Source organism: Muscardinus avellanarius, assembly GCF_963383645.1.
Source record: "Muscardinus avellanarius genome assembly, chromosome: 4".
Lineage (NCBI taxonomy): Eukaryota > Metazoa > Chordata > Mammalia > Rodentia > Gliridae > Muscardinus > Muscardinus avellanarius.
Genome location: NC_137789.1, coordinates 25,841,659 through 25,854,419, shown reverse-complemented (window position 1 = coordinate 25,854,419; position 12,761 = coordinate 25,841,659). Strand labels below are relative to the sequence as shown.

The 12,761-nt window shown below is 37.0% G+C and overlaps 1 protein-coding gene across 2 annotated transcripts in view; it reads right to left on the bottom strand.

The window, feature by feature from the left end:
- TRPS1 (transcriptional repressor GATA binding 1) overlaps positions 1 to 12,761 on the bottom strand; it is a gene marked incomplete at both ends in the record, with an annotated part of 199,864 nt that overhangs the window by 162,286 nt on the left and 24,817 nt on the right. For both annotated transcript variants that reach the window (XM_080693955.1, XM_080693956.1), the window contains one exon: positions 3,226 to 3,829. In XM_080693955.1, coding sequence (XP_080550081.1) covers positions 3,226 to 3,829 — 604 coding nt within the window. The remainder of the gene's footprint in view (positions 1 to 3,225; positions 3,830 to 12,761) is intronic.

Below are 12,761 nucleotides of genomic sequence, written 5' to 3'. Positions count from 1 at the left end.
CAAAACAGGTAATATCCACAACTTAAAAAATGTAATAACAGGATAACTTTCTTACTAAAAACAAGAAAATAGATATTCAGTAAATAAAAATAAATATTTAACAAAAAATTAAATGCCAAAAGGAGAAAACTAATGCTATTAAAGAAAGATTTTGAAATTTTAGCTCTTCTTGTGATTCTATTTCTTTCCTCACTTCCAGCAAACTGTCATTGCCAAAACCAGTAAAAATGTGTAATGTGTAGCATCAGAAAGAGTAATATTCTGAAAGTAACATAAATATTATGTGCTTTTTAACATAACCTTAACTATGTTCACTCTACTCATTAAAATATTTCCATTATTGATCAGCATAGTACTTAATTATTTTAAATCAGCATTTTCTGCTGGATAATTTTTATGCTTAATTCTTGATATCATTCTGAATAGTATTTAAAGATTCAAATTAGTTTTACTCTTAATGTTAATTTCTATGTATAAAAGTATTTTCTAATATATTTGCTCTATTATGGCTTTCTTGAATGCACTAGTTAATAAAAGAATACTTTTAAATCTGTTATTTTCCATTTCTTAATTTGCTTATTACTATTTCTAAGTAAACATGTCCAACAGTAAAGTAATTTCAAGTTCTATTCTACTGTTTAATCTCAAACATGAATACTGCTTTCTATATTTACACAGACCAGTGTATTTTATTCAAAACACATAAATTATATTTGTATATTTCTATTGTATATTTATAAATTATTATAGGATGCCTTCACCAATAACTAGACCTTTACGGCTACAAAATTACAATTCATTACCGTTGTGTTTAGTAAACATGACAGATATTCTACTGGGTTTTCCCTTACTGATGGAGTTAACAAATTGAAAAGAGTGTGTTTGCTCTCACTTGAGAATACTAATTTTTACCACCAAAGCAGAATTCTTGTGAAATCCACAATCAGAATGGGCTCTGCTTCTTATTCTCCTACATGTCTTTAAAAGCTCACTGGCTAAGATATGAACCTGTCAAAATTTTTAAATTCCGTTAATCAACTAAACATTGCATAATAAACTAACCTGACGATTCTTCCCATTCTAAACATACGATGAAACTGGTGATTTCCAATAGCACTACTTAAAACCAAAATGTGAAATATTAAAGATTCAAGTTTTATTAAAATCAGAGAAAAGTAATTCAAGGATCTTTTTAGAGCATGTGTGTGCGAGTGTGTGCACGCAGGCGCACATGCAGGAATATGCACAGGGCTTCACTAAAATGCAATACATATGTGTATTTGTTCTCAAGATTTCCTAGATGATAACCTCTAAAGATAATAAATCACAGGGTTAGGAATTTGGCTATACTCTGTAGAATATGGCTGAAGAGTCTCTTGCTGTGGATTTTCTACTTCAGCGGCTACCGTGGAGGAACTGACAAAACAGTTGAAAAGGTGCAATAGAAACTTAAATCAAGGCATTAAGGAACTGGAGGAATTGAGAAAAACACTTTTTAGAAAAGTATCATAATTCTTGGCCTATTCAAAACACACCCCATTGCTCAGGTCTCTTACTTCACTGCTCCATCAAGTATTTATTATTCTAACTTCTTAAGAGTTTACAAGAGGAGGCAGCAAAGGTGATAGACCAGAAATTACCAAAAAAGAGTGAAACAATTCACCACCGAGTGTAGGTGCCACACATGAGAGTAATTTTAGGTGAAGGAAGCTGTAGTGGCCCCGGGAAGGCACCCACAGGTGCTGCATTCTCTAAGCAAGGTATGAAATTAACAAAACCTAGGATGCTTTTTCTGCATTTCAACCAGGAGCCAGAGGGTCCTGTGAGACCAAAAGAGTACGGATGTGCTGGGAAGACAATGGGTATTCACGATTAGACAAATGCAGCTCTCTAGACAGCAGCTACTTGAAGAAAACTTTCTGAACTGATCCTGCTCTTTGAGGGCACAGAAAACTATTTTTCTTATTTCCAAAATGACTTATAATAAACTTGTTCCTTCCCTGGAGGAAGGATGCTTTGATTTTTCAATGTGTAGGGGGGCGTCCCCTCTTCTGTATTCAAGGCCTTTTCTTAGCTCCAGGGTATGACTACAGGAGGGGGAAAGTAACAGCTTTTATAATTAACTGTGCACCTCCAAGGGGCGTCTCTCAGCTCCACTACCGAATACCTGAGAAGCACAGATGGGCTTCAGAGAATCTAAGAAAATGAGAGCAAAGCAGCTAAACAAACCGGAGAAGAGCTGTTTTTCTCCTGAGTATTCTTCAGAGACACCTCAGTGGTCTCTGACCTGAGGCCAAGGAATTGGGCTGTCTGAACTCTTCCCTAACTGGATATTTTGTAAAGGTTAGCTAGTTCCCAATCCTACCTTCTTGGCACACATAAAGCTTCGAAATCATCCAGAAAGCACTAAACTTTCTCAGCATTAAGGTGAAATGTTGAAGTTGTGGTGCCTTAGGCAAAACTGGGAGCGTGTGGATTTTCAAAAGCCTAAAATACTTCTCAACAATGATGAGTCTACACAGCATAAAGAGAGGAACAGAGGGCCTTACTGGGAGGTTTTGTTCTGTTGCTTCCAAGTGAGATTTTGTGTTTTTTCTCCCTAAAGTTCCTGATACTATAAAAATGCACAGTATTCTTCTTTGGGCAGTCTTTGTGCTATTCATGTCTGTTTTTCTCATCTTTTTTTCCTGTTCGTAACAACTAAAGAATGAGTATTGTTGCTTTTATATACGTAATCTGTGGGTTTGGAAAAAATATAGCATTTCTGTATTAACATTTTAGCGAATATTTTACATTCTTAGTGACTTAAATATGTGCTAAATTCCTTATTAACCTTTCACGGTGTCACACCACCTAAAAAAGTAAAAGTTAGTTAGTTATTTGAATGTAACAGATATGCATCCTTCTGAGATTCCAAACCTCCTTTCTCCAAAGGTGGCTTTGGTGTTTTGCATAATCGCCAGGAATGATTAACCAACATTCAATTTGAGCTAAGAGCAAAGACAAACAAGCACTGCCTAGCAGAGTATGGAGGATGGAGTCAGTGCCCACAAACACATGGGAGCTACTTCCCGCCACTTAGGCTATATAAGTGTACATCCCCAAATTGATAAAGCTCATTTAATTGTACTTCACAAAACCTAATACTAAATATAGAGAATGTGTTCTTCCCCCCTATTCTCCCATCAGAATATATAAATTATTTTAAAAATTAAACCTTCCTACCCGTAACAGAGACTGGGATTCATCCTTGGACTTGTTTTCTCCGGATGCAGGATACTGCTGGGCCAGGGACCCGGACTTCTCTCCACCAGCTGGCACCCCCTGCAGGAATCCCTTGGTCTCCACAGCCAAGCCATAAATAGGTCTCGCCAGGTGGGCAGCTTCTACATTGGGGCTATCCCTTAGAGTTTTTGTCTGCTCTTGGGTGCTGGACACGGGCGTCAGGAGCCCCAGGCTGGCTTGAGTATAGGACGGACTGCCCCGAAGGATGTCCGCCCCTCTCCACGCCACGCCGCGAAGGTCATCGCCTGGACTCTCAGTCCACACTTTCTCTTTGAGCCCGTCCTTATCGTCCATCTTCTCCCTCTTCACCACACTCTCGCACACCGGCTCTCCCATTTTAGAGTCTGGGCTTAGCAGACTGTAGACCTTAAGGTCAATTTTGGGCTCCTCCTTGATGGTGGACATGGCGTGGCCATCCTCCTCGCCATTGGCTGTAGTGACGTCCTGCTCCTGGCAGTGAACAGTGTTGAAGTGCTCCAGTAGTGCCTGAGTGTCGGCAGCTGTGAAACTGCACTGACGGCATTTGTAGCAGCTGTGTGCTCTCCTGGAACAGAAGAAAACAGCCTGTGGAAATCCGGAAGTCAGTCGAAGGGTTTTCCTTTTCTAAGTAGTTATAAACACCTGAATTTTATCTCAAACCATGTAGTAGGCTGAACGAAATAAGATAGTATCAGTACCCAGAAATTGGAACTTAATCAACTGGCATTCCTTGTTGTTTTATTAGCAGCAATAGATACACACACTACACACACATACACAAAACACACACACACACACACACACACACACACACTAGTGTGCATACATTCCAGCTGATTAGTCTGAAACTGGTTGGTTGGCTTTATTAATGAATCACCTGCTCTGTTTATTTTATCTTGACACATACTCACCAATTCTGCACCAATTGCATCAATATTCATAAGTTTTTTTATATTTAGTCTCATCAATTTTCTGTTTTTTCTTTTCATTTTTTGTTTGCTTAAACTGAGGGTTTTCTTCAATATAAACACATTATGTTTCTAATGCTAAAGTGCTTTGTACAGCTTTTTCATATATTGAAATCTACCCTAAGTGATTACAATGTCCTTTTAATATAAAATGAAAATTAGTGAATGATATATGAATATCTGATCTCCGTAATCTAAAAATGATGTATCAAAACCCCAAGATTTAGCTAAAAAAATTCTACCTATCTATAAGGACATAAATACATTCAACTAATTGATTCTCTGTTGGGTGTCAAACAGCACGACAGTTGTACAGATATGTTTATTAAAAGAGTATATGTATGTGTGTGTGCATGTGTGTGTATTCTCTTTTAAAGGCATAAAGTGGGAAGGTTGTGTTGTCAAATGTCATAGATCTGTTAGAGAAGAGTAACTGCTATAAATAGGCAAATGTTTAATTAATGAAGGACAGAGGTACTGCATTGTAAAAAAGAAGACACCATATAAGAAAGGTACATGACAGATTTGGAATAAGGCATTCTTTAGCTAGTAAAGCCTTACTGGCTTTCTACATAAATACTATGTGAATACACTTCCCAGTTCCTGATATAATATGTAAAATAACAAAATAAGTTCTATGCACTATCACTTACAGATGCATAGTCATATTTTTAATTTCATATAAACATCAAAATATTACCTTAACAGACACTGGGCACACACTGGTAAGCATATTTATAAATATGTAAGGAAACAGAGTGGTAGGTGCTAAGAATGGAATGAACAGGATGGTAATGGGGTAGGATGGATGCTTAGGGTAGTCAGAACTTTCTGAGGGAGGGATATAAAAGTCAATGGATGAAAAGGAGCTATTCTTATTGAAGTAAGAGAAAAGAGAAAGGGAAAAGAAGCACATTCTACTAAGTCTGAGATACTGAAGAGAAGCCATTGTGGCTAGAGGGGAATAAATAAAGAGGAAGAACGCCGACCACCATGTGGCCAGGGCCATCCAGTTTCTTGTTGGTCATGGTGAGGAGGGTGGATGCCTTCCAAGGCTAAGAGAAGCAATGACAGGAGCAGCATGGTGAAATGCATGACTTAATAGCTTTGGGACTGTGCTGTTTCTGAATTAATAATTGTGCTATCATACAAGACATATCTGATGACCAAAATTCCAAAAGAATGTTTTTATTTTATAGATGCAAATCTCAAAGGTGTTATAACAAAATCTCAGTAAACATTTGTTGAGAATATGTGGGAGCATTAGCATGGCACATGATTAAGAGCTTACATTTTGTTGAGTAAATAGGGATATATACCTTTTAAAGAAAATTGTTTTCTATCTTTCCTCCTATTTTCTTCATGATGTACATGATGTAAGTAGTAAAGATAACCACAATAAATGACAAATGATTTGGTGACCATAAAAATATCATAATAAAACGTATTTTCTCAAATGAAAGTAACCCAACCCTTAAGCAAATTTCTAAGATCAAAGATAAGACTCTTGATACCAAATGCCAAGGTTAGAAAATCAAAAGAGTGGATTAAGAGCACAAAAGACAATACAGTAAGACCTAAAATGCATGACTTAGAATCTTGGGAAATCTCATCTTAAAACCTTCTTATCCAAACCACATTCTAATATAATTCATTGGGAGACAAACTTGTAAGTAAATCCAAAATTGTATAAAAAATGCAGTTATAAAGTCAGAATGTACAGGCAAAATGCATTTAATAGAATGGTAAAGGCCAAAATATAACATAAATTCTCAAGATATTCTACATAATCTACTGAGTTATAAAAATATAAAAAACAAAAAAATTACCCCCAGGAAGCACATTAGCAAGCCAACTGACCTCCACTCTGAGACAGTTCTCAAGAAACAAGTGCACCACAATGGCAGCCAGTTTTGATTCCCTGACATGATGACATCTCTAAATCTTTAATAGGATGCCCACCTATAAATTATAACTACAAATGCCATATGGCACTGTCACTTCTACCAAAACAGGTGGCTCTAGTGCAAAATATTACTAAGGATTACAGTGATACTAGTTCAAGAAATAGAGACTATACTAGGAAGACAAGAAGAAGAAGGAGAAAGTACCAACATACAATGAAGTACAGAATCCTAGAACACCACAGGGCAAGATCATTTTAACAGTGCACGGCTGCAGATGAGACTCAGTGGTAGACGGCTTCCCTCACAGGTGCAGAGCCCTAGATATCACCCCAGCTACACATCCACACACGCACACAAGCATGCTCTCAACTTCTCCTAGAGAAAGGGCTCCACAGATTGAACACACACTTTTGAACCATAACACCTGAGTTTCAATGTTTACCATGTGTGTGATTTTGAATAATTTACTGAACCTGTCCCAGTTTCCTCATCTGTAAAACAAAAGTAATTGTTTACTTGATAATCCTCTTGTGAATACTAAGTAAATAAAGCTAGTGGTAAGTAAATAAACAGGGCTATCTATATAAAACCTAAAAGTAAACGAAACCTCTCCATTCCCTGTGAACATGCACTCCGTTCCCTTTCTTCAGAAGAGTTTCAGTATTTAACTGGTATCTTGGCATAATTCTTTTCCATTTCGCCATGCTTCTCAACCATCACAAACACCATTCTACAAACCAAATTTATTTCCGAGGCAATTCTTTCCTGTAGGGCACTGCCAGGTAAAACATGTTCTGATCCCATGCCTGTTCCCTTCACCTAGCACCATTCATTGGCCTCAAGAGACTTAACATGCTGCCATGTTGCAGTTGTTTTGTATGTGTGTGGAACTGGGGATCAAACCCAGGGGCATTCTACTCCCGAGCTACACCACACCCAGCGTGTCAGTACGTTCTTCTTTTTCTCATCTTCCTGGCATAGTCTCTTATTTCTTGAACTAATATCACTGTACTTGTCAAGCTTACTCTATTTTCATCGATCAGAGTTAAACCAAAATCTTAAGATTCTCCACAACAAAGATAAGTTTTATTAAAGTCCTGGGAGTTGGGGAATGTCCTGTGAGTGAGTGGTATGAAAGTGGTTCAGTGCACGATGTATCTAGTAATACATCTAATTCATATTACACAGATCAGACATCTACTTATGCAATCTAGGAATATTCTTGAGCCACTCCTACCTTTCACCAAATAAATGAATGTGTCCAACTTTTACCCATTATTTGACCCATACCTCCTCCAAATATACAAGATCCTGGGCCCTGTCCAGACATGAGTCTATTAAAATATCACACTTGAAACAAGGTAACTAAGACTTCTACGATTTCTAGTGTGAAGTTCCTGCTCCAATGCACAATGTCTTGAGTCCTGCCAGGTCTCATCAAGAGCTCCTCCAATCTGCCCCACAAAGAAATTCTTGATCCCACTGACCTATACAAAACCACCCATGGTACAGGCACTGGGGAACTATCAGAATGCAGAGAACAGTGGAATGGGTACAAAGAAAAAAGAAGACAAAATCACAGAAGGAACTTTCCAGGGGGACCCGGTTTTATATTGCAGAGGAAAACACTTTTTAAGAGGAAAGAGATTAAAATAATATTGCAAAACCAAGCTCAAATATTGTCTTTCAAACATTCAAAGCACTCACACTTATGTGAACTCATGGGCATCGAAGTGTACAGCCCATATTACAGACAGGAAAGTGAAGAAACAGTGCCTTACTCTACTAGTCTACATCCAGTCAAGAGCACAGGGCTTCTAACTCCCAAATCAATGCTCTACTTACTATCCTCCACTCCCTACATTTTTAAGAGCATGCAAAACTAGATGAAATCAATGACAATATGGGAAATGAAGACTGGGACCTGGGAAAAGTCTTCTGAGTGATAGAAAAGAGATTGCTGATACCAATAGTTTGCACAATAGGCTGCCCCCAGCAGGTCCCCGGGCCTTCCTGGCCTCCTAAGTCGAAATGTCCTGGACACAACCTGAGCACTGGAATTTTTGTGTGTGTGTTACTTGGGAGGGAACCCAGGGGCATTCTACCTCCGAGTGACACCACCAGTCCTATTTTTTTATTCTTTCTAATTTCAAAACAGGGTCTCACTCAGTTGCAAAGGGTCTTGCTTAGTAGCTGAGGCTGTTTGCGAACCGTGATCCTTCAGTCTCAGCCTCCCAAATGCTGGGATTACACAAGCATGCAACACCATGCCTGGCTAAGAACTGGAATTTTTAACAAGGTGTCCAGGAGATCCCAATACAGGGAATAATATTTACCTAAAAACCACTTAATCATATATGTTAATATGTTTTATATATTTATATGTCTATATATAATGCATACATTAATATATACCATGATTCTAAACAACTTAGTGAATGTACTCACAAGAAATAACCCATCCTTTATGACTTTAATGAAACACAAATATGCTATTTTTATTTTTCATAATCTTCAGATTCTGGCTGTGACTACTATTCATGAAAAGAGAGTCAAGTTTGACAACAGAACAGTAAACTGCTAAACTGTTCCATCTTTCAGGCCATTGAGCACCACCAGGTGAAACAGAAAAGGCAATTTGCTGCCAAGTACTCTTGAGACTTGAAGAACTCTCTCTTTGCATTAATCCTAAATAAATGACAGAAAGTGCATTATAAAGGAAGCACTATTGTGAAAAGTTTGGAGCAATATCAACTTTTCACTAACCTATACTAGCACCTACTTCAAAGCTTCTCAAACTCAAACTTGCATAGCGATCGTCTGGGGATCAGTCTAAATATCCAGATTTGAATCTGGAAGTCTACAGCTGGACCTCATATTCTGCACTTCTAAAATTTCTACCTCATGTCATTACTATGGGTCCCTGGCCACACCTTAGGTGACAAGAACCCTGCAGACATGGTCAGAAATAACTCCAAGATAGGTATGAGTTACCTTACAATGAACTCTAAGTATAACATGTGTGTGTATGTATACACACACATATATATACATACACATATACATACATATATGATGAGAAACACAATTCTGCCACCTGAACAACATACAATACTACATTCTTTGGAGAGTCAACATTAACAACTGTGTAAATTAAAACTACAAACATAAAATTTTAAGATTAATCCAAAACTAATTCATGTTTTGTTTTGTTTTGCATTTCATTCTTTGAGGAATGTCTGTCAGTATTATTTAGTGCTAAGCTATATGTGTGTATATGTATATTATATATGTGTAATATATAATATATATAAAATATAAAAAATAAAATAAAATAAAATATATATAAAATATAAAAATATATGTATATTATATATATTATAATATATATTTATAAAAATATATAAAATATATTTTTGCATGTGCCCGTGGTCACTACTTCATGTATTAGGTTAATGTGTTAAGAGCTTTTTCAGAAATTAGGTCCTAAAAATGTTGGGCAAATTCTCTAACTTGTGTAATTCTCTCAATAACCATTGACAAGACCTACAACATAACACTAGATCTCAAAGAAAAAAATTAGATTATTGCAAGTCCTGGCACAGGAGACATTACTGAAGAATAAAAGTTTAGTCACTGTAAAACTCCATTAGGCCAGGAGTGGTGGTGCAGGCCTGTAATACCAGTACTTGGGAGGCTGAGGCAGGAGGAACTCATGTTCAATGACAGTCTCAGCAAGTAGTGAGAATCTCGGCAACATTGGGAGACCTTGTTTCAAAATAAAATTTAAAAAGGCTGTGGGTGTAGCTCAGAGAGGAGAAAATATCTTATTTTGTATGCCTCCTTAGTATAAGCTTGCCAGGTCAAACAAAGGATACCAATGTAACTCTGAATTTCAGATAGTAAGTAATATTTTACTCTAAGTATATCTTATGCACCATGACATACTTATATAAAAGCTCAGTATGAACCCTGAACTAATAGGAAATAAGATTGATCAATCAACCAACCAATCAGTATTAAAAACTAAGCCTTTGGTTACAAGAGCTAAATCATCCTTTTTCTCCAGAAAAATGAAATCAAAACTATCTAAATAGGCCTAAAGAAGACGAAATCATATTTAATTCAAGTAACTTAGAATTCTGTAAAAAATATTTTGTATATTACTCTATAGAACTTTCATGTGCTATGAAAAAGCATTTATTTAGGATCTTTCCACTTTCCAATGCACAGTGGCCTTCTATCCTAACAGTAGCATTTTACTCGTTACTAAAAATTACTATAGATTGTTTTCACAGTTCATAAATGAACAAGAAACGCTTCCAGGGGGTGGGGAAGAAATCAGCTAAAAGGTGCTACTTGACTATAGTTTGAAAAAAAAATTCTATTTTCAAAGTAAACCAGCCATGGTATATGAGAAGTACAGCTCTTTGTTTTTCTCCTTCAAATGTTAACTTACAGAAATTTATGCCATCTCCTGAGCTCTCCTTTATTGAGTAAATGTATTTTACTTTGAAGACATTGAACCACAGTTTTTCTTCTTCAATGACTAAATGGAACATTAAGTAAATACTAATTAATTAGACCCTGAAAGATACTTTTTGGTAATTACATTATCAATTACAGATAAATTATCACAGGAGTACTAAAGTGAAGGTAATGGTGGTGCACACTTGTAATCCAGGCACTTGGGAGCCTGAGACAGGAGGATTGAAGGTTCAAGGCCAGTCTCAGCTACTTAGTGATGCCCTGATTCAAAATAAAGAATGAAAACTAGGGCTGCAAGTATAGCTCAGAGGTAGAATTCCCTGGGTTCAATCCCCAGTATCCCCCACAGAAAAATTAAATCTAAACATATTTCAGTAGACCTGACCTCTTTAAAAGCTAGTCATTAAGACAGGTGTGGTGGCACACTCTTATAATCCCAGTATTTGGGAGGTTGAGAAAGTAGGATGTCCGTTTGCAGACAGCTTCAGGTAATACTTAGTAAGACCCTATTTCAAAATAAAGAATAGAAAATAGGGCTGGGGGTATAGCTCAGAGGTAGAATGCCCCTTAGTTCCATCCCCAGTACCACAAAAAAAAAAAAAAAGCTAGTCATTCCTGTAATATATACCTCATTGGTATTTAAGTCTATATTATAAGGCACGTGACTTTGCTGCCACTATAAAATGAAAGAATGAAAGAAGATGAGAGTATCCGAAGTCTAATTTATATGAGATTAGTAACCAGTCCTCAATTTTCCTTTGGTTTATTTGCTGGTTTAAATGGTTTAACACAGTCTTCTCTTTCAAACTCTTGAGAGACTTATGTTTTTAGGTGTATGTCCTATAAACAGCACATAGCTGAATTTTCCTTTTTTTTTTTTTTTGGTGGTGGTACTGGTGATGGAACCCTTCTACCTACCTCCGGGCTACACTCCCAGACCTATTTTATATTTTTATTTGGAAACAGGGTCTCCTAAGCCAGCTAGGCAGGCTTCAAACCTGTGCGATCCTCCTGTCTCCACCTCCCAAGCATGGGGATTACAAGCGTACACCACCACACGCGGCTGAATCTTCTTTTTTTTAGTAAAGTGTGATACAATGGACAATTTAATCCACAATGTTCATTACGATTTTCTTATATCTGGACTTTCACTTTTGAAATCCACCTTTTCTCATTTATTCTTTCTTGCCATGTTTAAGAACAGATCTAACTGTATGGAGTTTTTATTTAGCTATTCTTTTTTCCTCCTCTATAGCTTTGAAAGTTATGTATTTATGTGGCTTCTATTCTTTTATTGATTATCCTTTAGCTTTCCCAAGCATGCATAACAAAATTCTAACACACTAACTTTAAACAATTTAAGCACCTTACTTCTGGGTATTTTACCTTCAAATGCCTTGGTTTATCTTTTGAAATTGCATAAATGAGGCAGACTATGTTTCCTTAGATTTAATCACATGTTCCTTGGTTTTTACTTTTCTAAGATCCTTTGCTTTTATTCTTGGAAGAATGTTCTGATGGGTAGATAATATGAGGTTGATTTTCTCACAACCTTCAGTAGTATTCCCCTTTCTTCCAGTTCCCAATATTGTGAATTAAAATTATTTCAACCTAACTGTATTTTTAAGCAGCTGATTTGGTGTTGTCTCTAACTGTTCATAAGGATCTCTCTGCCTTGACGTTTTAACTTTTTCTTTTTTTTTTAATTTTTAATTTTTTTTATTTTTGGTGGTACTGGGGTTCCTGGAAGCCCGTCTACCTCCGGGCTACACTCCCAGACCTATTTTATATTTTTATTTGGAAACAGGGTCTCTTAAGCCAGCATGGCTGGCTTCGAACCTGCGCGATCCTCCTGTCTCTGCCTCCCAAGTGCCGGGATTACAAGCCTGAGTCACCATGCCCAGCTTAACTTTTTCTTTTTTTTTTTCAGTATGGGGATAGAACCCAGAAGCATTGTACCTCTGAGTTACACTCCCAGCCTTATTTTTTTTTTTAATTCTTTATTTTGAAACAGGCTTTCACTGAGTTAGAGAGGGCCTGGCTAAGTAGCTGAGGCTGTCTACAAACCCAGATCCTCCAGTCTCAGCCTCCCAAATGCTAGGATTACAAGCATGCGCCACCACACCTGGCCATT